This window comes from Apodemus sylvaticus, chromosome 7 (assembly GCF_947179515.1).
Source record: "Apodemus sylvaticus chromosome 7, mApoSyl1.1, whole genome shotgun sequence".
Taxonomy (NCBI): Eukaryota; Metazoa; Chordata; class Mammalia; order Rodentia; family Muridae; genus Apodemus; species Apodemus sylvaticus.
Window position 1 is genome coordinate 6051270 of NC_067478.1, and position 24616 is coordinate 6075885.

At 38.3% G+C, this 24616-nt stretch overlaps 1 protein-coding gene across 7 annotated transcripts; it reads right to left on the reverse strand.

Annotated features, from left to right (window-relative positions):
* Positions 1–23: 23 nt before the first annotated feature.
* Azi2 (5-azacytidine induced 2) lies at positions 24–24610 on the reverse strand. 7 transcript variants are annotated; one of them, XM_052187027.1, is made up of 10 exons: positions 24191–24610; positions 17227–17447; positions 14962–15087; positions 14385–14484; positions 13452–13600; positions 11380–11471; positions 5991–6109; positions 4568–4610; positions 4119–4233; positions 3171–3286 (listed from the first exon to the last, which is right to left on the reverse strand). In XM_052187027.1, the coding sequence occupies exons 2-10, from the start codon at positions 17440–17442 to the stop codon at positions 3272–3274; spliced, it is 975 nt and encodes a 324-aa protein (XP_052042987.1). In that variant the 5' UTR covers positions 17443–17447; positions 24191–24610; the 3' UTR covers positions 3171–3271. The 7 variants fall into 7 exon arrangements, 6 of the variants coding, with proteins under 6 accessions (XP_052042990.1, XP_052042986.1, XP_052042987.1 ...); XM_052187028.1 differs by lacking the exon at positions 4119–4233 and having other exon boundaries at positions 24191–24608; XR_007978695.1 differs by lacking the exon at positions 4568–4610 and having other exon boundaries at positions 3189–3286; positions 24191–24608.
* Positions 24611–24616: the final 6 nt, after the last annotated feature.

Consider the following 24616-nt stretch of genomic DNA (forward strand, 5'->3'; position numbering starts at 1 on the left):
TGCAGTCACAGTGCTAACTGTCAGAGTGTGGGGTGAAAAGACTAAAGGAAAGAAGGAATGGCCTGCCTTCCACACTGCTGACGGCAGCTGTGAATGAGCCTTCTTCAGTCCTCCCCTTAGTGTGCTGCTGTGGCTGGCAGTCTGTCATGGCGATCACTTAGCCAGCACTGCCGTCAGAGGCAAGTAGGCAGGGCTGCAGACTTTCCACAGGCCTATGTGAAAACAGATGAGATTGGGTGAATTATTTTACTGAAACTTTTGACAGAAAAGTTTCTGCATGGTTTCTTGATCTTTTGAACTTGGCTACTGAAAATGCTGTATAATCTTGGATTTTAAGAAGTTGGCATTGTTAAAGTGTGAACTTCTGTTTTAGAATATTGGGGATTTGGGAGGAACTGTGATACGTTTCTGTTCTAGTGTGTTACCCTAGTCTGAGCTTTTTATATTAAAAGCTATTTAAAAAAAAAAGAAAATAAAACCAGGAATGCAAGATTTAACTTTGGCTCCAATCCTATGGAAAAAAAAATTCTCACTCAAATGAAATGAACCTAGTCAATGAACGCATGTCCACGCTGCACACTGTATTCACCAAAGAACTGCTCGACTCTTGTTTGGAACTCAGAGAACCCTTTATCCCAGACCGCAATCAACAAAAGGTGACCAGAGGCCAAGAGCAAACTCAGTGAGTGCAGAGACTGCAGCACAGGGAGGGGGCTGGCAGCCGATTCTTTCTGCACTAGCCTGTTGGCACTGGCACATTTCTACTCGGTGACTCAAAGAAAAGTCCCAGTTACTACAAGTAGCCAGAGACATAGTAACAAGATTTCTGTTGTGTGTCTCACAACTGATAAACTATGCCCATGTTCACCTTTTGTCTGACTAGTGTACTTTGCTGCAGATGTGTCTTTGGGTACTGGGATTTTACAGGTTCATGGGGCAGTTCTATTTTGGCCTTGGCTCAATATAATAAAGGACCAAGAGGAAGGACCAGGTGGCTGCTGTTGGTTGTGTCCTAATATTACTGAGTTACAGGTGCACTTAATTGGATTTTCTTACAAAAGAAATCCAGCTATTACAGGAAATTTCAAGGGAAGCTTTTTGGGGTTGTCAGCTAGTATAAAAAGGACCAACAAAACTGTCAATTTTAATGAATCACAAAATACAGATGGTACCATTGACTAAGTATATATTTAAACATTTTCTGACCAGATAAAAATATTTTAGGGTTTATCTTTTCTAGTTAAGACAGGCCATTAACACTTTCAACTGTTAACACCAATCAGACTGTTCTAGCAATCCTTTTTGATAACTGTTACTACTAGTTAGAGGGAATTCGCTCCATTCAGAATATGTTGGAGAAATTAAATTAATAATCAGACTTTGGAAATATACAAAGGCAAGGACAGTATTTCACATCCAATTCCATTTTAAAAACAAAAATAATTTTAATTAAAACAATTTCTTGGCATTGTTCAAAAACATTATAAGACTCTCTTTACAAAAGAAAATTTCTCATCTTGGTTTTTAAAAAAAAAGGCAAACCAGTAAGCTACACATTATACAGGAGGTGATGGACAGCTCGGCAGGCTCGGCAGCCACATGAGAAATGTGTCTGCTTTCTTATTACACAGATAGTTAGATCCTTCAGCTAGAGCCTGGAGTCGGTATTTGCTTTATGTATATTAGGTCTTGTTGTATTACTTGGCAGGAGCCTATACTCCCTTGAGCCAGCTGTGTTCATTGGTCAGAACACATTCCAGTATCTGATATCAATTCCATTAATGGAGGACAGGCATGAGTAAGTGCCTGAGATAACTGAACAGTGAACAGTGCCGAGCTATGCATGGTATTCAGTGATACAAGGTCAGAGTTCCTCTGAATTCAAGATACATGAAATGCCACTTAGAAAAGGATAAAGTCTTCTTACATCAAACAGGTATACATGATTACTAATACTCGGCTTCGACCTTGAAGGAATTTACATGAAGCCATCTTTGTTATTTCTTTACTTATTTACAAGTGATTGGCCACTTAGAATGAGTCCGGTTATATTTCATAATTGTATAGCACAAAATTTAGTTCTAGATGCAGCTAATTAGCATTTACTTTCTCAAATGTCATAGTCTAACAGCGTATAAGCTGCTCTATGTAAAACAGCGGTCCTGTGGAAAATGACCACACCATAGTTAGCTCACTATTAATCACTGAAGAGACTGCCCTGTAAGATGCTCTTTCTACTTTTAACTGGACATTGTATAAGGTTACAATAGTTTATTCACATACCACATCATTTTTAATCATTTAGGATTTGAATATACTGGGAAAAAGTTGGCTTCAATAGTCATTCAAGTCTTAGAATTCAAATTGCACTTTAAATTTGTATATACAAACATTTTACTTAAAAAGGATTTTTAAATCTTAAAACTTGAAACAATAGCTGAGCTGTCAGAACCTACTTTATTCCATTATATTTCAAATCTTGATGCATCAGGAAGTTACAGAAGCACAACCTATTCACACTCTTATTTGCTTCTTGATACAGTCTAAACCAGCAGACATGGGGTTTCTCTTATATTAATGGCTGCTTTTTATTTAATGATTGGATATTTAGGCAGGTCACATACTTTATAAAACCATGTCTAAAATTTTCATTTCCACACTATCCAAGAAGCAAAAATTAATAATTGTTATCAAAGGTACAACCGGAAGTTCCAATACTGGAAAATCAACTACATACATAATGTTGTACAGAATGTACAAATGTGCACACTGGAGAACTCCACAAGGCAGTAATCAAAGTCCACTTTTCAGTTGGAACAATCTCTTGGGAGAACCACTGAGTCAGTGTCTTCCTGATCAAATCACAAGTCAAATTAGCTTTTGTAAAGGCAGTTCTGATTATGTTGATCCAGGTAATGCAGTGGTGGCAGGTTGGGTAAAGGTAAGATTTTGCTTTTATTCTCACCAAATGCTGTCTCACTTGATTTAGGAGGGCTTGGGAATACCCAGGAATTATCTTCCAGAGAATTTCTCCCATAAGAGTTGTGCTCCTGAAAGTCTGCACCGTCATTAGGAACCAATCTCTCGTTATCTGTCCATGACTGAAGAACTGCTTTGTCTGAGAAAACCTTTCTATCTCCTGGTAAAGGGGAAGATGGGGCATAACAAGTAGCTTTGCCATCTGGTGACAAAGGGGGATGTCTTTTGTAAGTTGCAGTAAAATTTGTCAAGTGCAATTTCGCGCTGTCTCTCCCGAGGTCTTCAACACATCCTACAGGGGTACAGGCTAAAAGGAAAGCACAGCTCGGTGTCAGTCTATATACGTGTTATATACCAGTTTACAACTCACACTGCAATTAGCATTTCCAGTTGACTATGATCATTAGGAAACTGATTTGGAGATACTTAAGAGCTCTAAGTTCTGAGAGATCACACATTTACTGACCCTGAGCTCAAGCTCAACTGCTTTGTTTGCAAAACGCATGTTAAAATCCTTTCCTGCCTATGTCATCCTGCTGATGAAGACTATGTTGTAAAAAGGTATAACCTCTTTATGAGGCAAAGAGAAAAAAACTTCTTGGCCTTTAATGTGGCTAATGAAAGTTTTTAGATCATACTTAGTGGAAAAAAAGTTGTGAAGAATTAGTAGGTTTAAAATATATTCTTTTGTTTATTGACTTCTCAATGGGAGAGGGTTCAAAAGTACTATACCTTGGATTCTTAAGAGTCAAATGAAAATTTAGCATGTATTGAAAAGCTTCTATGAATAAAGTAGTTGAAACAGAATCTATAAGTTCAATTTCTTATAGTAAATATAATAATAAATATAATTCTGCTTTGGTCAACAAGCAAGTCAACTTAAAACGTAAATGAAAAGATGTTTCATATACATGGTGGCTTAGAAAAGACTGCTGGAGGTTAATGTTTAGCCACAGCCAGTATCTTGCAACAGTAGCTTTTTTTATTCTTCTCAACCTGCCACAATTAAAAGCTGTATTTTTTCTTAACATAAGGATGACTAACAGTATCCAAGGCTTGGCTCTATGCAACCTAATATTGTGTATGTGTGTGTGTGTGTGTGTGTGTGTGTGTGTGTGCATGAGAATACAGGTACACACATGAGCATGAAGGTCAGAGGACAAGTTTCTGGAGTTGGATCTTTCCTTCCACTCCGAGTCCCAGGTGCAGCAGGCTCTCAAAGCTTGCAGGTGGGCTTCCACTTGCTGAGCCATCCTGCTGGGCCAACCAAGCATGTAAGTTTAAAAGAAACAAATGGAGACATTTGGGTGATGGGTAGAAGGGGGTAGGTAGAGTGAAAGAACTGAAAGTAATTCATTCTTCTGCAAAACAGTGATGGAAAGGTTATGGATACATAAGCCATAACCTAGTCTACTTAAAACAATGAGCTGTTGGGACTGGTGACCGTGCTCAACATTGTCCAGGCAAATGTTCTAGGGACTGACAGTGCAAAGGCATCCAAAGACTGTATTATCAGTCAATGAAAAGGAACACAGGATGGGAAGAGCTGTTCTACTTTATTAGTCATTGGAAAAGTAAGAAATCTTACTTTTGCCATCCATCTATGGTATCTTCATAAGTAATCTTAGTAACTGGAAAATGAGAGCAAGGTGAATCACAAATTGAGCTATGTTTGCTGAAAATCTCATTAATTTGCCTGATTCTTAAGTACCCAACTCCACAAAAATCAAGGACTTTGAATTAAATCCCTTCCCCCTACCCAATGTGAAACATTATCCCTTATAAACATTCCTGAGAATAGTTATAAAAGTTTTCTTGTTCTCCTTCAGGGCAACCAGAGATGCAAGTAATAATTTTAAATTAAGTGATGACCACCTTTCAAAGTCACACCACATGCCTTTGAAAAGTAAAATTTAAGGCATTAAACATCTGCTGTATGTTTTGGATGTAAACCTATCATGGTGGGTGCAAGCAGATTATTTCCTAAGATACAAAAACCAGCACTGGCAAAAGTACACACTACTAGCTAACATGAAACTCAAAAGCTTCAGTTAAACATTGACTTTAAAAAGAAAGGAATGGCTGACTGGGTGATTCCAGCACTTGGGAGGCAGAGGCAGACAGAGCTCTGAGTTTTGAGGCTAGCCTTGTCTACACACACATATACACATATACATACACACACACACACACACACACACACACACACACACGAGAGAGAGAGAGAGAGAGAGAGAGAGAGAGAGAGAGAGACAGAGAGAGAGAGACAGAGAGACAGAGAGAGAGAGAGAGAGAGAGAGACAGAGAGAGACAGACAGACAGACAGACAGACAGAGGAGAGAGAAGGGGGAGGGAGGGAGTGGAGTGGAGAGGGAGGGAGTGGAGAGGAGAGGGAGAGAGGGAGGGAGGGAGGGGGGAGAGGAGAGAGGAGAGAGGAGAGTGGAGAGAGAGAATTGTTTTTTAGGACAGCCAGTGCTACATGGAGAAACCCTGTCTCATGTAAACCAAACCAACCAACCAAAGCAGTGGAAAATTTTGATTGAGTCTGCCTTCAAATCAGATGTCCTATAAGGAAAAGAAAAGTTTATAAAAAGATATCAGGAACTAAATGAGTCAGAGTTGTTTTAAAAATAAAAAAGCTAGGTCCTTGCTCTATTTCATAGTACTGAAGTGAAACTTTGAAGCTCTTTTTAAATATATAACTAAATCTATCTATATAGTTGTGGTAAAGGGACCCTTAGCACAAACCTAACACCATGGCCTTACACAAGCAACACTTGGCTGAGAAAAGCCACAAGGGGAAAAGAGTACAGTACTGAAGCAAAACCACCAGCAACACCTTCCATGTGAGGCTGCCCAGCTACCGACTGAGGCTGAAATAGAGCATGGGCGTGAGCGGCCACTGCTGCAGTCTGGCCTATTCGCGCCATCAGCTGCGACTGAGATAAAGCAACTAGCCACTCTTCAGGCAGTCTAGCTGGACTCAGCATTTGCAGCCATCAGTGACTTGCCTTTCTTGACTGCAGCTGAGGTTTTCAGTTTTCTTAGTAGTTCTGCTTGCACTTGAGTCACCAGGTGTAAGTTAGACATCTCCCTCTTCAGTTCCCAGTATGCATGTTGCATATTATCACTGAAATGGAATTTTAAAAACAAGTTACACTGGGCCTTTTTATGGATAAAGGGCAACAACTTTACAATACAAATAAACAGGTTTATATTTATACTTTCATGACAATATAAATGAAACTAAAAGGTATTTATTTGGAATGTTTAAGTGAAAAACCTAGGGATAACACTGCTCTGACTTCAGGCAGTAACTACTATATTAAACAGCTCATGAATACTCCTCTGACCAGTGAGTTTACCAGCTCTCTCAGAACCAAGGATTACTTTTAACCAATAATGCACAGTGCTGTTAGTATAGTTAGTAAGGAATATGCTTTTCCTTTGTCAAGCTGATCAAGAATAAAATTGCATTCATGTATGTATGGTCTTTGGATTGCTTTGACACTGTGGAATGAAGTGGTGAGTAGATACCCAAGACCACATTAAGACAAAATTGAGCTTTCATGCATTACATTCTTTATGTCTGACTGGGCTGTCTCATACTGTTGGTTCTAAACCAATGTGACATGACAGCACGAGACATGAGGAGTCACATGATTCCCTAACGAAGCAGCAGCTAGAGAAGCGGATTATAGGAAATAAACTTGAAAATGCCTTTCCATAGTTTCACAATTAAAAGGATCTGGAAATGTTAATAACTAATTTTAAAAGCTTTTATTTTCTATTAAATCCTTTAGGCTCATGATTTTCTTTAGGTTCTTAGTTTTGAACTCAATGAACTGGAATCTTCAGTATATACTCTTGTTTTATTGTACAGTGATACTTGAAATAGTCAATATAAGAATAACTGACTTCATAGTATGTCAGAACAACCATTACTGTCAGAGAATGTTAAGTGGTATGAAACTAGAATTAAACAAATATGCTAGCTCCTGTTTCAGGTTTTGTCTATTTGAATCTACTATTAGTTACAGAAGCAATAGATATTTAAAAACAAATAGGTCAATTATGTGAGGTAAAATTTTACCTCTTTTAATAGAGTATTTTTACCCATCTTAAATAACAGTACAGCCATCTATATTGCTTTGAAGAAAAATCTAGTATTTTAAAATCTTTGGTTAACCTTTGGTGTATTTAAGCAGCTCTACTTCAGAGCCAGCAAACACTGGATCTGCTTTTTACAATGACTGTTTCATAGTGAAGTCTGGTTTCATGGTATAATTCTGGACATTCAATGTTTGACAAAGGGTTACTCATTATAAAGCAGTAAGTGGAAGTGTTGTGCACATGCTGAGGCACACAGGCATGAATAATACAGTTTGTAAAGAATTTATTATTGTTATAAAATGGTGAATCTGTACCTGACTTACAAAAAAGAAAATACTCATGATAATACTTGGGTATTCAAACCCCAAGTACACTCAAAATAGACAAAATGTGAAAAAGATATTAGTATCAGTACCTGGAGTACATTTAAAAAAGTTCAATTTAATGAAGGTTGCTTAAAAGTTAGGTAAGATAGAACTACATCATCAACTATCCTTTTGTCTTTTGATCAAGTGTCACCAACACTAAAACTACAGATTAAAAACACAGCTATGATTGGGTGGGAGAAACGGCTCATTAGTTCAAGACTGCTTACTGATCTTGCAGAGAACAAGGGTTCCATTCCTAGCATCCAACTGCGTGTAACTCCACTTGCAGGGATCTAATGCCCTCCCTGGCTTCTATGGGCTTCCGCATCCCCATCAACTCATGCAGGCTCAACATGCACATAAAGACATGTCCTTAAACACCTTACAGACTGGCAAGTGACCTGAGTTTTAACTCCTGGAACCAACTTACAAGTGGAGATGAGAACTGACTCCACCTAAGCTGCCTTCTGACTGCCACACAGGTTCTGTGGCATATGTCCACATTGCCACCTCAGTACCTAAGATTGTTATAAGTTATAACTCTTCCTTTATAGATAATAATTTCGATTGTTGTCTTTAAAGCGTGTAAAAATGATTGGTTGTTATATGCATGTGAACAAATGTTAAAATTATTTAAAAAAATGAAAGGCAAGTAATTTCTCCAATTCTTAGCAAAGCTCCAGCTAACCTGTGAGACTATTCATGGACTGCACACCATTGTACCCTATGTATGTCTTCAATTTTATAATTTTTTGTATAAAACTTTAATTTTATGAGAAATATTTTCAATATACCTTTTTTAATTTTTCCAGATATTTTAATATTTGTCTTCAACTTTATCAGGAATTTCTTCTGTATATCTTCAATTTTACCAGAATATTTTCTATGTATATCTTCAATTTTATTATTTTTTGTATATAATGTCAATTTTATTGGAATTTTTTTCAATATACCTTTTACAGTTTTTCCAGAATTTTTTCTATATTTTTCTTCAATTTTATCAGTAATTTTTTTCTATATATGTATTTAATTTTATCAGAATATTTTCTGAGTATGTCTTCAATTATATCCTTATTTTCATATAAAACTTCAATTTTATTTGAATTCAGAATTTTTTTCTATATTTGGCTTTAATTTCATCAGGAATTTTTCTATAGATGTCTTCAATTTTATCAGTTTTTCATATAAAAATTCAATTTTATCTGAATTTTTCTAAAATATTTCTTTTTCCCAGAATTTTTTCTATATTTGTCTTCAATTTTATCAGAAATCATTTTAATGTCTTCAATTTTATCAGAATATTTTCTATGTATGTCTTCATTTTCTTTTCATTGAAAACTTTTATCAGAAAAAGTTTTTAATACACCTCTCCAGCTTTTTCAGAAACTTTTTTCTTTTTAATTATTTATTTATTTTTTCTTTTCTTTTTTTTAACACTCCAGATTTTATTCCCCTCCTGGTCCACCCTCTGACTGTTCCACATCCCATACCTCCTCCCCATTCCCCCTGTCTCCACTAGGATGATCCCCTATCCCCCTACCTCCTGTCTCCATGAGGATGTCCTCACGACCCCATCTTCTCCCACCCACTACCAGACCTCTAAACTCCCTGGGGCCTCCAGTCTCTTGAAGGTTAGGTGCATCTTCTCTGACTGAACCCAGGCCTGGCAGTCCTCTGCTGTATTATGTGTTGGGGGCCTCTGAAAGTATAAACATGAACTTGCTTTAAATGACCTAAAAAATGTCACGAATATGGTTGCTTCTTACATTAATCAAATTGTAAGCCCAGAAAAGCAACAATTATAAAACATAAAAACATAATAATTATGGTTGAGCATTCATTATGCACTAGGCACTTCACCCATTTTCTTGCACCAGCCTGGCAAAATGGCTGTACTGGCTGGTTTTATGTCAATTTGACACAGGCTAGAGTCATTGGAGAGGAAGGAGCCCTTATTGAGAAAATGTCTCCCTAAGACTGGGCTATAGGCATGTCTGTAGGACATTTTCTTAATTAGTGATTGATGGGAGAGGGCCTTCCCACTGTGGGTTGGTGCCATCCCTGGGCTGGTGGTCCTAGGTTCTATAAGAAAGCAGGCTAAGAAAGCCACAGGGAGCAAGTTAGTAAGCAGCACACCTCTATGGCATCTGAATCAGCTCCTGCCTTCAAGATTCTGCCATCTGAGTTCCTGCCCTGATCTCTGATGATGACTAGTGATAGTAAGCTAAATAAGCCCGTTCCTCCCCAAATTGTTTTGGTTACGGTGTTTCATAACAGCAACAGTAACCCTAAGGACAATGGAAAAATCTCACTTTGCTCACAAGAAGACAGGTTTAGGAGTCAGCTCCACTCCACAAGGTTCCTTTTTCAAAGCAGTGGTCCTTGTCCACTCAAGTACTGACACACTGCCCTTTTAGGAAACCGTATTTCTTATGGGCATTGCCATTGTATCCACACCAAGAGACCTGTTAAGTGGTTGATGGCCCATGCAAATATGCTTAGTCCAAATATAAACTTTAACCCTCTGACTTAGGTTTTATGGAACTTGTCTGCATCAAGAAAGCATTGCATGCCCTATTTAGAAAGTACTGTGTTGTTTTTTATTGACTGACACTATATAGCAACCTTTTCGTAAAAGGAATGAGTACTGCTCATGTTAAAAGAAAAAGCTGCTTACCTGTAAGATTTTACTTTAGACATATGTAATTTTCTTTAGCATTTGAAAATTTACTACATTCCCTAAAAGCAGTGGTTCTCAACCTGTGGGCTGCTGCCCATTTGGGAGTCGCACATCAGATGTCCTGCATGTCAGATGTTTACACTACGATTCATAACAATAGCAAAATTACAGCTCTGAAGTAGCAATGATATAATTTTATGGTTGGGGAGGTCATCACAACATGAGGAACTGTGTTGCAGGATATTTGAGCATAGTATGAACCCTGAGATTGTGTTTACTGGAAAAAAATAAAAACAGTTTCTAATTGTGTGGTTTTAGCCTTAGCATATACTTTTAATCCCTCTGGCTGAAATACAGACACATTCTTAGTACACACCTTTAATCCCAAACAATGAAGGTAAAGTTAGTTTGTAGAAGGAAGCACCTATGTTTGAAAGTGCTGTCTAACTGAATGGCAGACAATGTGACAAGTCCTATTTGATAGAATAGGATCTGCCCAACTCTCAGAGGGGGAAAGGGAAGCTACTTTATGGGCAGTACAGAGAGAGGAAGTAAGGCAGTTTAATTGGGACAAGGGAAGACACATAGGTGAAGACAGAATGAGCCAGAAAATGAGAAGGAGCCAGAAGATGAAAACAGATTGTCAGTTAGTATGAGACCAAGCAGGGCAATTTGAGAGAGGCTGAGAAAGAAACGCCAAATCAGTCCATTTGGAAAAGAGTTTGAGCCACAACAGTTGAATTGAACCAGCCAACCAGAGGTTAGAAAGAACTAGAAAGGGTGAGCTTATTCAGCAGTAAGTTTCAGAGGCTGAAACTTCCAGGCCTAGATAAAGATTGTATGAAGACTAGAAGTTTCAAGGACTACGCCTAGGTTAACAGACAAGCAGTAAGCCTCCAGACAACAGTTACTTCAGGAGAATAAAGCATGCATTTACAGAACTGTATTAAATTTTGTAGCATTAGGAAGGTTGAGAATCACTGCTTTGAAGGAACTAAAAAGATGGGATTTGCTACAGAAATAAAAGATGTGCACTATAAGCAATTGTGACTTCTCTAAAACAATTGTCTTTCAAATATTTCTGACAGGCTGGCATAGCAAATCAGGTTAAGCCTGTTGGCAAGTAACTGTTAAATCATTTTTATAAATATACAGTGGTGAGAGATTACAGCTGCATACAGAGTGTTTGCTGCCCCTCAAGTTAAACCATATCAGAAAGGTAGAATGCACGCAGGAGACCTGTGAAGGCCCAGGTGTGGAACATGCTCTTCCCTTGACAAGCTCGGCCTGATGACATCTCTGTCCTGCAGAATGTCTTCCTGAGATGGACCCTGTCATGTGTTTAAAAAGAAAACAACAGGAATTATTTCAATTGTTTTCAGTTCTTCATTTACTACAGATGTTTCAACATTCATAAAATACAGCTTCAGGTGTCTAAAGACTAGATTTTAGACTCGGTTTTAATGCGACACTGCCACCTGTCCCTGACATGTCTAACTCACTTCCAGTTACCTGAGTGTTTGTCATGCTTTCATTTCCTGTAAAACATGTCTCATGAGTTTGGAATCCTATAAAACATACTTTTGAAATTATGAGAAGGGTAAGATATCTATCATATTACTGTTTAAAGTACATCTATATGAATTCTGCATGAGCCACTGTTTCTTACCCACTTTGGTTGACTTTGAACTCTCAGAGTCAACTGTTCTGAATGTAAATGGCTAGGATATAAAACTGGAAAAGCCCCAGCAGGAAGGTCTCTGAAATGCTGACCTTACTAACAAGAAACACTAGTGGACAAGTCTGCTAATAATCAAAACCAGTATGACTACAGGGATGTTGTTACCCACCCCAGAAGCTACCCTAAATTATGTGTCACATGTCTTAGCATTTTAAAATATGGCCAGAGTAGATAGAGATAAGTTGTTAATGTGAACATAGACTTCCTCCATTGGCTCATTTTTACATTCCTATATGCAAGAAGATTCTAACCAGATCCAAAAGTACATAAAACATCATGGTTTTAAGGTGGAAACCTTGAAAACATATGTTACTTTAACTATACTTAGTTTGTTTCTTGATCCCAGTCATGGGCTTTTCATTTCACAACCTCCTGCTGTCAGTAATAGACACTATGAAAGCAGATACTGCTCAGTTTTTCTCTTTCAACATTCCTCTCTTTATTTTATCCTCCCAGATAAAATTCTTAAAAGTTTCCTCCTTCTTGGAATTAATGTCATCATCAGTTTAAACTGATGAAACTTTTAAAACATTTCCCATATGAACTGCTAGTGTCTGATAGAATTAAACTAAAACCATATTTATTCCCTAGCACCACCTAGTGAACAGAGGAAGTAATAACCACAACTTGACCCTCCATCCCCCAACACAGATACATCTAGTACTCAACAAATTTGTTGCCTGTTTTAATGTATATATTGAATATACTCTGTCCAGGTACTATGCTAGCCTCTTTATACAGTCCCTAACTTAATGTTTATGAAAAGAGAGGTACTCAGTGCCTTTAGAAATACATTTCCTCACAGTTAAAAATTATATTCTTATTTTCTATATTTAATAAAATCACAATAAGATAGATTCCCATAATCACATGGTACTGTTTCTTACTCTACAGTGAAATATTCTATGCTTAAAATATAAACATACTTTATAAAAGCTATCAATTATTTCAAGAGAAGTGTAAACTTCGACAGTTACTCAGAGCTTTGCAGTGCAAATCTTTTTGTGCAAGCGGCTATTCTAAGAGGATTTCTTAGTGGCTATGGTGACTGGGCGTATGGAACAGAGTACTGGAAGTCAAGTGTGTGGTTGACTGTACCCTTAAAGGTAGGGCAGTAAAGTTCTGCAGTCAAATAGTGAATAAACAACAACAAAACACCCCCCCCCCCCTCAGCTTTAACCCAACTAGATTTGTGGTGTTTTCTTTTAGCAGGTCCAGAGTTTCCATGACGATCATGGACTCAAACCTTATAGAACCAAGTGTCCAAAATTAAATGCTTTCTTTTATAAATTGTCTGGTCATGGTGTTTTGTCACAACAACAGAAAAGTTACACAACCCAATACACATTTTAAATCAAACCATAAAGCTATATTCTGGGGTAAAAGTGAATGTACAGAATGTATGAAATGTTAGCAGCACCAATTTCTATAAACATGAATTTTTCAGGAAATGAGACTATTCTATGGTTGTAATTAATTATAGACCTATGATTTAGTACTTAGTTACAAATCCTATATATGATGCACAAAGCACACAGATGTCTTCCATTTATTAACAATGTTCGGGTACCGTCTGTCTGGCTTTCTGTAGCTCTGTTCTGAGGTCACTACATTCTTTTCTCAGTAGTTCCAGCTCTTGTTCCAAACCATGGATTTTCAAGTCACAGCTTAGCTTTTCCACCTCCCAGTTGGATGAGGGTGGATTTAAATTCCTCATCACTAGAAAAAGGATAGATAACAATAATTAACTTTTTTTTAATAGCAATTACAATTCCTAGGTGACACTAGTAAAAATGTCAATAGATTGTTCAAAAAATGTCATTCAAAGTTTGAAATTTGACTGACAGGTGTATAATCATGTCAAAACAATCATACTCATAATTGTAAACATCTGACCATGGAAACAATACAGCTGGATCCTACAATATCTCTGACTTACTCCTTGATTTCTCCATCTCCAAAAGGCCCCATTTTCCTGGAAAGGGCTCATATTCATTCTCTACCGTAAGGTTTCACAACAGTCAATTCTTTTGCTTAATGAATAAGACTGCTGATGGGAGCAGAACTGTTACCTCTCACTCCCAGAAGTCCTGTCCACCTCAGCAGCTCATTTTCACAACTCTCAGGAAAAAAAACAAAAAATCAGAGTCTTCTTGAAGCCACTCCCTAATAATGTGTTTACCCATGGGCCACGAGGTCAGTAGCATAAACTAGGAGACACCAGTGGTAAGAGTCAGAATTTCAGTGTGGATGAGGTTCAAGTCTCTCCTCTACTTCATCACACACTATGCCTGAATAAAAACATCCTATCTTCTGTAGGAAAAGTATAATTTTCAGCTAAAGAAAAGTTAATAGGATATTGTTGAAATATGATATTGTTGAAATAAAGAAGAGAGAAAAATTAAGACTCTATCATACAGACACAGGGGACTCATATGGATGTCACACAATGGAGAGATGGATCAATTCAATTAGAATATCCATAAACAAGGAAGCGGCGTACCCTGCTGAGTCTCCACCTCTGTTCTTAGTTGCAGAAGTTCTACTTCTTTAGACTGTAGCTGCTCATTCAACATTTTCAAAGATTCAGAGTTGTCTTTATTCTAGTTAAGTAGGGAAAATGCCAAATAACCGTCAATAACATATCTACTTTTGTTTGTTTTATATCTTAATTTTTAGGTCAATACTGAATAAATCTCACTCTAACTTTTAAAAGCAAGATGGAAAAATGAACCCTGATTCATTTTGTTTCTCAGGACATCACTGTTCACTCTATTAAAAGAAAAACAAAACAAAACAAAAAACCCAATGAGTAAGTAAAAACCTTGTCATGACTATTTTCAAAGTAAGTTAGTGATGTTAGATGGCTTTAAATCCTTATCATGCTTACATATTTAAATCCTTAAATTCTAAGTATTTTGTATACTGGTGGAAAATATAATTATTAAAAATTTCCATATACCACAAACATGTATATTTTAATTAATAATTGTTTAACCCATTATTTTAATTCTAAGCCTCTTGCTAGACAAAACAATTAAAATACAAAGTATTATTTTCAAATAATACTTTCAACTTACTATCTTTTCCAATTTGTTCTTCAGATTGTCTCTATCAATGCAAACCTCTCGATATGCATGATAGGCCTTATTCACTTGTTCTCGTCCCACAGAACTTGTTTCTTCATCTACTCGAGCTCCAACAAGCTAATAATAGTATGAAATTAGGGGAGAAATCGTCAATGGTATTGTGTAGAACCAGGTAAGTCACCTTCAGATGGTTCTGCATTGTACTCGAATCACTATAACGTCAGGATAAAGCTTACCTTTGGTATAAATGACTATTTCATCGCTGCACAATCTTGATTAAGACAAATAGTACAGAAAAAAGGCAAGGACTTTCTTTCTCTGATGCTCGGCTGTAATCTGTGCTTTGTACTGCTTTATGACAAACTTAATCACCACACTATAATACAGTATTATTGTCTTGTGATATGGCTGGGTATTTTCCAAGTCTACAGTATTTAAATTTCTATCATCAGAAAAGTATCAAATCAGACTTCTTAAGGAATAGCCATGTCACTTCATTAAACCTTACATTACTACAAAAACTGAAATGAATAGGATTGATGGACACAACTTACAGACTTTGTATGTTAGCTTTTTTTTTTTTTTTCTTTTTTGGTTTTTCGAGACAGGGTTTCTCTGTGTAGCCCTGGCTGTCCTGGAACTCACTCTGTAGACCAGGCTGGCCTCGAACTCAGAAATCCGCCTGCTTCTGCCTCCCAAGTGCTGGGATTACAGACGTGCGCCACCACTGCCCGGCTGTATGTTAGCTTACGTATTAAATTCCATATTTCTATTTAATTTTAAAAGCATAACAATTAGTTTTTAAAGTTACCTTCAGTAATTTATCTTAATATATGAAAAATATATTTAGTTATAAGACAGAATTAGTAAGAAACTAATATTATTAATGACTTCCCTTGTTTTTACAATACAACAAACAAATTAAATTCTGCCAGCCCCCATCCTCAAGTTTTTAAGTATAGGAAAATTCCTTTCTTTGATTGCTAAGAACTCCTTTGTTTAACCATTTGTGGAAGCTCTTGTTTTTGTAAGATACAAATACAAATCTGAGTTCAAGAAATATAAGCCAATTCAAATCTTGTAATGCCATAAACAGGCAACCAAGAAAAATTCCAACATAGAAAACTGAATTTTAAGTCTGATGACTTAGAATGCATTTAAATCATCTTATATAGCATTCAGAAATTCAACACTCAGCATAGAAAAATACATGTCATATTAACTCAAAGTATTATTCCTACTTTATAAGAAAGAATACAGAAGTAAAGGTTCTAGTCCTGGTGAAGAGCTGGTTAAACACAGCGAAGCAATGTCACAGAAGGTCCCCCTGGGAGTTTCCTTTACTAGTATCTTATTCTTCTGTATAGACTTGAAAATTCCAAGTTACATATATATAGCGGTACTAGGGGACAGTTCAGTTGGTAAACTGCTCATTGCAGGGCTTGAATTCAATCCTCAGGTAAAAATCCAGGTGTGGTGATGTATAGCAGTAACCCCAGTAATAGGGACATAGGGGCTGGAAGATCCTGAGGCTTCCTAGCAGGCGGCCTAGTCTAATTAGCAAGCTCTATGGCCCAGGGAAAGATCCTGTCTCAAAACAGAAAGTGGAAAGCTTCTGAGGCACATAGGCTAACTAATGGCTTTTAAATAGATGCATGTGAACCTTACAAAGACATAATGAAATAAAACAAACCAAGAAGAAGAAGAAGGAGAAGGAGGAGGAGGAAGAAGAGGAGGAGGAGGGAAGGAGGGAGGAAGGGAGGGAGGGAGAGGGAGGGAAGGGGAAGGAGAAGGGGAAGGGGAAGGGGAAGGGGAAGGGGGAAGGGGGAAGGGAAGGGAAGGGAAGGGAAGGGAAGGAAAAGAAAGAAAGAAAGAAAGAAAGAAAGAAAGAAAGAAAGAAAGAAAGAAAGAAAGAAAGAAAGAAAGAAAGAAAGAAAGAAAGGAAGGAAGGAAGAAAGGAAGGAAGGAAGGAAGGAAGGAAGGATAGAATTGTATTCTGGCATCAATACATAGAATTGACAGTAGGCCATCTGAAAAAAAGGGAAAGAAAATTTTTGGAATACAACATCTTTAGGTTGTTAAATCCTATTCTACAATATCACTGAACATATGGTATGGGCAATGCAGTATAGTTAGTTTAATGGAGAAGAATTTAGAAATTATTTATTCTTGGAAGACTGTTTAGAAAATTTTTTAAATTTTAAATATTTGGCATTATTTCCAAATAATATAGTTAAATGAGAGGGGGCAAACTACCTTTTCTTCCAAAGTCCTTATTCTTTTCTTTAAGAAGGAGTTTTCTTTCTCTGAATCCTTAAGTCTCTTTTTGATGTCTTCATAAGCAGTGACCAGAGCAAAATGTGAAGCAACAGACTCATCTCCAGGATATGCTGCGAGTGGAGTCACTGTCTCTCTTCTGTGGGCCTTTTCATGATTCAGAATGCAGATGTCATCTTCTACTAGTGTGTCCATGGCAGCTATGGAGAAGAAAAGGTATGAAGGTCTTCTTAGTCAGTGAGCAGGGGAAAAAAGACATCTTTACAACGTGACTGCTGAAAATCACTTTCCAACTGTTTTCTTTCAGAGGCAACACAGCATCACTGCTAGATAAGCACAGCTCACCAGGATCAGGTTCTGTGTGACCTAGTGGGAAAGCCATGTTTATAGTCTAAAGAATGAGAACTGAATACAGACAAATGTAGAACCATAAACAATTCCCATTGAGTTCTAGGAGTGTGAAGTAAGGCCGTGAGTGCAGCTCAGCAGCAGAACATTTGCCAGGCATGAATCAAGCCCTGGGCTGGATCCCGGGCTAAATAAAAGTGGCATGTACTATTTTACCTAAGTGAACGCTATATATATGATTATAAGATATAATGTGTTGTGAGGCAGACTAGTTTTAGGAGAGGTAAAAACAGTACCCAGACTATTCATCTGATTTAAATAAAAACCCAAATGGATGGAATATCTTCTAAAATCATCTAAAATCAAATACTAACGAACTGCTCTACAAAGGCAAGAAATAATTTTAAAGACCTGAGCGTTTGCATTTTTGTTTTAAACAAAGTTTTAAATAATTCAATTGTGACTTCCATATTCATTTTTAGTATTAATCTTGTCCTAAGCAAAAATACAAAATAAAACCTTCATAACCCAGTGTGAGAGAAGGGTGTACAAAAAATAATCATTATACTGTATAGGTAAATAACATATCTGAAAAAAAATACAAAATGCCGTGGAGCCAGAGGGATAGTTTTCAAAGAAGGTGCCAAATGACATCAGTTCACTCTTGCAGTGAAGAGGGCATGCTGACTATCACAGGGAAACCTTTACACTCTAACTTCTAGCATGTGATCAACTGTATAGATATGAAAAAGTGTGGCAAGAGGAGCTGAAAGGCGAGTGACAGGAGATAAAGATGTAACTGGAGACCGAGTGAGATGACCTTGGTGATGAAGAGGGTGTCAATTTGGGCCCTTATTCTATAAAATCAAAAGACAGCCCAGACACAACACTTATTAACGATACTTACAACTGTCATAGTCCCCAGAGTGGTAGTGTGGATGTTGTGTACCTTTCAGGGGTGGGGCATTATGGGAAGTCCTCAGGTCATTGGAAGCATCTGCTACCTCTTTTCCTAACCTCTGATGGGGACAGCTTACTCCTCAGTGATCTGCTCTAATAGGCTACCCATTTAGGCTGAAAGTTGGGACATGAAACTTAAGATTTATAACTTCTAAAATTGTTACCTAATGACATTCCTTTTCTTCATAAGTAGCCCCTTCATAGTTATTTTACATCAGTTACACAAAATCAATTCATACAATCACCAATGAACTTCTTGGCACTATGTTGCTTGGAAGCATTCATTTAAATCTTCATGACTATACTACGGGGTACAAAACCTTATTAAAGCCTTTTTTACAAATGAGAAAACTGGGCCATAAATGTAGCCAGGTGAGATTAGGGTGCAGCAGAGGCTGTTTCATTTTAGAACCAGAATTAGTAATATTTTGTCCTCACAATGAACTTTTCTTTGGAGAATCTTATGTTCATCAGAACCTTAGCAAATGGGTGGATAGCTCACATCTGTAAGCTAGCACTCCAAAGTCTGAGGCAGAAGGACTGCCACGAGTTCGAGGCTGCCTGGGCTTTATAGTGAATTCCAGCAGTCTTAGGCTAGCTACAGTATGGAACCCTGTGATAAAATGTATTTACAAAACCAGCCTTGAAGTTTAATTTTTCTGGATAAACAGTACTATACTTAAATGGATCAAGCTAATGCTAACATGTAACATTTAAGAAACTTGTTCATAACTACTCACAGATAGAAAATATATTCACTAGAAATTATTGCACTGCTGCTGAAACTCTGTGTGAGAGCATTTTCTAGCACACAGAAGGCCCCAGGTTTAATCTCTACCACTACAAAAGAGAACCCCACCACCCCTACAAAAAAAAAAAAAAATTAACTGACTCAAACTTTTTCATGTTTTTAAGACTCCTAGCAGGAACTGGTTAATAATTCGCTTTCAAAATTTAATCAATGTAAACATATTCTCCAAAGACAAACTTAAGTGGGTCCCTCTCTGTAAAAGTAATTTTAAAAGTGGCAGTATTTCTTTATCCCCAGCTAGCTTCTAAATTATTGAGACTGAGACTATTAGGTTTATTTAATCAAGCTCTACTGCACAATACCCGGAGAGTCCCTGATCTATTCTAATCCTCTAACCCAATCTAGCTACTGTCCAGCCAGAATCTCAGGGATACTTACATTTTAATATTGGTCTGTCTCTCTGGGCTTCAGGTTTGTTCTCTAGGACACCTTCCTTTCTTTCCTTCCTCCCCTGGCTGGCTGAAGTCCTGCCCTATTCCTTCCTTTGCCCAGCCATTGGCTGATCAGCTTTTATTGACAAGTCAGAGAATAAATAGGGAACACTGTTCACGCAAAATTGAAACAGGAAATATTTAGAATAAATCTGACAGTGCTGTGTCTGCATTGCAACTAGATATGTGCACAGAGAAATCAACACTTGAATAATACAAGGGTAATCTTTGCACAGTACACAGAAACATGTCTACACCTCTCAATTATAAAAGCAGTAATGGGTAGTAATGTATTCCAGAGAATGCTATAAACATGTTTAGTTTTTACATGCCTTTAATCTCAGTACTTGGAGGTAGGCAGATTTCTGAGTTTGAGGCCAGCTTGGTCTACAGAATGAGTTCCAGGACAGCCAGGGCTATACAGAAAAACCATGTCTCGAAAAAGTGAAAAAAAAAAAATTTAGTTTTCTTCAAGAGCAAGAGGACGGTGGAAACAGTCTAACCCAATGTTTGAAAAGTGGAGACCACTGCCTAGAATTACTTGCCGTCCTGTTAAAAATATTATGTGGTTTTACTATAGATCTATGTAAATCAGAATGTCTGGGTTAAAAACTTCAAACTGCACTCTATAATAAGCATTCCAAATTATGTTGAGTCCCATTCTTACTCAAGAACTATTATCGAGATGCAAAAGAACTAAGGGAATTACATGATTTATAGAATTCAAATCATAACTAGTGTTCTTGACCATCTATAGGCAATGTTAGTTTTATGTTATCAACTGGTGACCACATAACTTTTGCATGAAGATAGTAATAGCTCAGGAAGTATTTCAACTTTATCATTTCATCATGACAGTACTAGAGAGTAAGGAGTAATACATTTAAATGCTACAAAAATAGCTGTATGTACAAATATTTCATGTTCGACAATGTCATAACTTAGAGTATAGATTGAGTGAATACATTAACAGTATAAATTAAATATAAAGTAAACAGAAGTAAATAATGCTGCCAATTACTGCTGAGAGCAGTAAAATTCCAGGCATGATAATGGAGCAATTTGTCAGATAAGGTGGGTAGTGTATATGACTAATGGAAAGACATATGTAGAAAAAGATGTTCAAGCATTATTAATCAAAATTATTTACAATTTCCATCCTCACTGAAATCAATACTGAGACGGCCTCTTCCAGTTTATATATGATGGAATTTGATAAATTAGAAAACAAAAATATCTCCTGACACAAGATTTATCTTTTTTTCTAGGAATTAATGATTATCTTGCTATTTTCAATACCTGCCATTTAGATCATTTGTCAGGTGCCAACCACTATTGCTTGTACATGTGTATTTCTAGTTTTTAGATGGATACTATTAACCCAGTATACAAAGCTTAAAAAACAACACATCAGAGATCAACTTGGGATATGAACCTAGATAACCTGCCTTCTAAATTTTGGATTTCTTTTTAAATACACACACTTATACTATGACATGTGATCTGACTCTCTCCATATTCCTCACATGCCCACACGTCACACCCCTTTCTCTTTGGGTAAGCCACCAAGTGCAGCTGTGCTGCCCATGTGCCATGCATATGCACCATCAAATCGAGCACTGGCCATCTCTTCAGTAACGATTCTACCTCTCCCCGTCACTACCCACCATCAATAGCTCCTGAATATGGGGTAAAGCCTGAAGATTATATACCCGACCCACACTGGAACTTTGTGTTCAGTCTTGTAAGAGAACATCAGCTGCTGAGGTCCTGACTGTGATGGCCACATTGTATCAGCTTTTCAGAGCATGCTTTCCTTCCTTCAGCTACTCTATTCTTTTCAACTCTGCCAGGACATTCTCTGCACCTTGTTGGTACTGAGAGTAATATAAATGTCCCATTCAGGGCTGAGCATCCACTCTCTTAATTCTATCCCTGTGACCCAGGATGCATCTCTCCAGTGACCAATGCAAAAAGAAGTCTTTCTGATAAAGTTTTGACCCAGCACAGATCTGCCCATGCCTGCAGCAGGGTTGACCAAAAGAGTTTGGGTTGAGTGGTCTGGGCTTGGAGAGGATTGGGAAGCCCTCACCTGCTTACACTGGGACCTTGCAGATGGGCGTACCAGCTGGACCTAGTGATCAGGTCAAATCTAGGATGTTTACAAAATACTATGAATGTTGAGACTGTAATTGTTCCCAGTAAGAATCTAGAAAAGGACAAGTATGTGGTACAATGGCCTATGATTCAGAAACTCAAATTCTAATCTATGATCTGTCACCTTGATTATACACTACTTCTCTTCTGCTCTTAGGAGAGTTGGATTGTATCATTAAGATATCATCTCTTTGTATTTTGTAGGCAAATTTTGAATCCAAATTCAGAATGGGAATCTGGATAGATAAAAAGAAACTCAAGAGTTATGCCAGAAACTGGTAAGTTAAATACCTCATCTTGACACTAAACTTGGCAAGAAAAGCACCATCAACAGCACAAGTAAGGAAACGTAGGCTTAGAAAGCAGATCACACCTGTGCACATGAAAGACCGTGCATTACCTGAAGTGAGTTTTTTTACAATTTCCATCGGCTTTCTATCTCTGAAAAGCCAGGATATCCAAGAACCCACTTCATACAGGTCAGTTAAGAAACAGTGGAGAAAAAAGAAGAAATCTTATGGAGAACCAGGAAATAACAACATATTCCTTTTCTTTTGTCATTTTAAGTAATTAGTGGCAGGGATAGCTTCTGCTTCTCTACAAGGGATTATGAAGTGCCCCTTTTTAATGATACCGGCACTTAAATCTATGTGCCTTAGTAGCTAAATGCTTTGTAGTTCATTAAGTGTCCAAAACCAGTATCAGATATATAATATGAAAAATGTCAACTTTCATTTTTATGATCCTGACTCACTGACTGCTGTAAGCCGAGAGATTAGTTTTTATGGCCAAGCAATCTTAAGACTCGAGTACAGTACAGTAGAGTACCAAGAGCAGCCTTCTTTCCATTCCTTGTCTAAAATAATGTATCTCAATGCAACCAAACATCTACATAAAATGTTGTTAATAATTATCTCCTGACAATAAAAAACTTCAGTTTAGAATGTAAGTGCCAATGAAATTATGCTGATCCTATTCAGCTGTTTTTTAAATAGTATTATTTCACTCAGTAAGCATGGTATGCTCCGGTACCATTAATGAAATACTTCTGGTAGAGGCACTTATATGCTAGAAACTGTGCTTCGCATTTTTTTTTTTTTCTCGAAGATGTCTCACTGTATAGCAGTGGCTAGACTGGAACTCAAGAAATCAGTCTGCCTCTGTCTCCCTAGTGCTGGGATTATTAAAAACATGTCCCACCACCCCTGGTGAATGAATTCTTGTTCTTAACAATTCATTAAATCAATGTAAAAACACTAAAATGGGTAAGCACTCTTCAATTTACAGGTGAAGCAATTAAGCATACAAATAAGTTGCCAACTTGAGAGCCAGCATAGCTCTTAGAATCTGTAACTGGGTGCCTTGGAAAGTAAGCAAGCCCTGTGCTTCAGAAAGGGGGAAGGAGAATGACAGAGGAAGCAGCTTAACCCCTTCCTCCTGGGTGAGGAAGTGGAACACTAGATGCTTACACGTGAGGGCTTTCCATAGAATCCACTGACATTTCCATGACAGTCTTTTAGATATGAAACTCTCTCATTTCCATGAAAACGTCCATTTACACACCTAGGGCATTCAACACTGTAGCCATTTGGCGAATAATTCAATTATTCCCCATTTAAGACTAGGTGGTGATTATTAAGGACAGGGGAATGAGAACATTATTTTGAGAACTAGCAATATAACTATGTTTTAAGATTTTGTTCAATCCAACTTAAAATTCAAACGGGGGGAGTGCTCTTCTGTATTTAAGGAGTAGAGGTCAATTTCAACCTCTGTATATCAATGATTTTGACCATCACATGGTATTTCTGATTTCTAGTAGCTTCCATGGGTATTTTATCTCACTTTTGAGTATTCCGAGTTCCGTGCGAGGAGGACCAGTGTAAGCCTACCTTGCAACTCAGCCAGAAACACACAAGTTAGACTGACAGTAACTCCCAAACGCCACTAACCCCTCTTTCCCTCTCCGATACAAATGCCACCTCAATGCAGGAAACAAAACTGAAAGCGTTCCCAGCGAGTCAGAGCACGGACAGAACTTGAGCAATCCCCGAGCTAAGGAAGAGCCCGTGGAAGCGGGGCTGCGGGGATGGCAGGGGCCGGCGATGCGGGAGTGGGCCGCTCTGGACAGCAGAGGGGCGCCGGGGACGGAAAACGACGTGCGCCTGGCCAGGCGACAGCCACCAGCCCCCCTGGCTGTCTACACCGTCCAGGCGAGCTCGAGCGATCCACTCACCCTGAACCCTGGCTACGTAGGGCGGCCCCCAAGGCCACCGGGTTTCGCTTCCCCAGCGTTTGGAAGCCGGCTGAAAACAAACCGGGTCGCCAAGGGGTCACCACGGGCTTCCGGTTTCCTCGAAGACGCCGCCGCTCCCCCAGTCAAGGTGGCCGTCACAGGTGCACCGAGGGAGTCCCATGTCTTCCGCCGCGGCTCCCGCAAGTCAGGGGCCCTGGACGTCACGGATGAGCCGAGCAGGGGCCAGGAGCCGTCCGAGCAGACCCGTTACCCAGCAGCACGCGCGTCAATCCCGGGGCCGCCGGCGCCCGCTGCCCCGCTCAGGGGCGGCTAGGCCGAGAGGGTTCTAGAAGGGTCTACGAGTGCCCCGCCGCCCACAAAGGTGTCGCCGCTGCGCACAGGCGGTGTGCCAGCGCAGCGCGACGA

What these genes read in the sequence shown, in the direction of transcription:
- Azi2 (XM_052187026.1), bottom strand. Translation starts at nt 17,442, where the DNA reads ATGGACACACTAGTAGAAGATGACATCTGCATTCTGAATCATGAAAAG. An exon ending in AGAGGTGGAGACTCAGCAGG is followed by an intron (nt 13,601 to 14,384) that starts GTACGCCGCTTC and finishes TCCTTTTTCTAG; the next exon opens with TGATGAGGAATTTAAATCCA. An exon ending in CTCAGCTGCAGTCAAGAAAG is followed by an intron (nt 3,287 to 5,990) that starts GCAAGTCACTGA and finishes CTTTCCTTTTAG; the next exon opens with CCTGTACCCCTGTAGGATGT.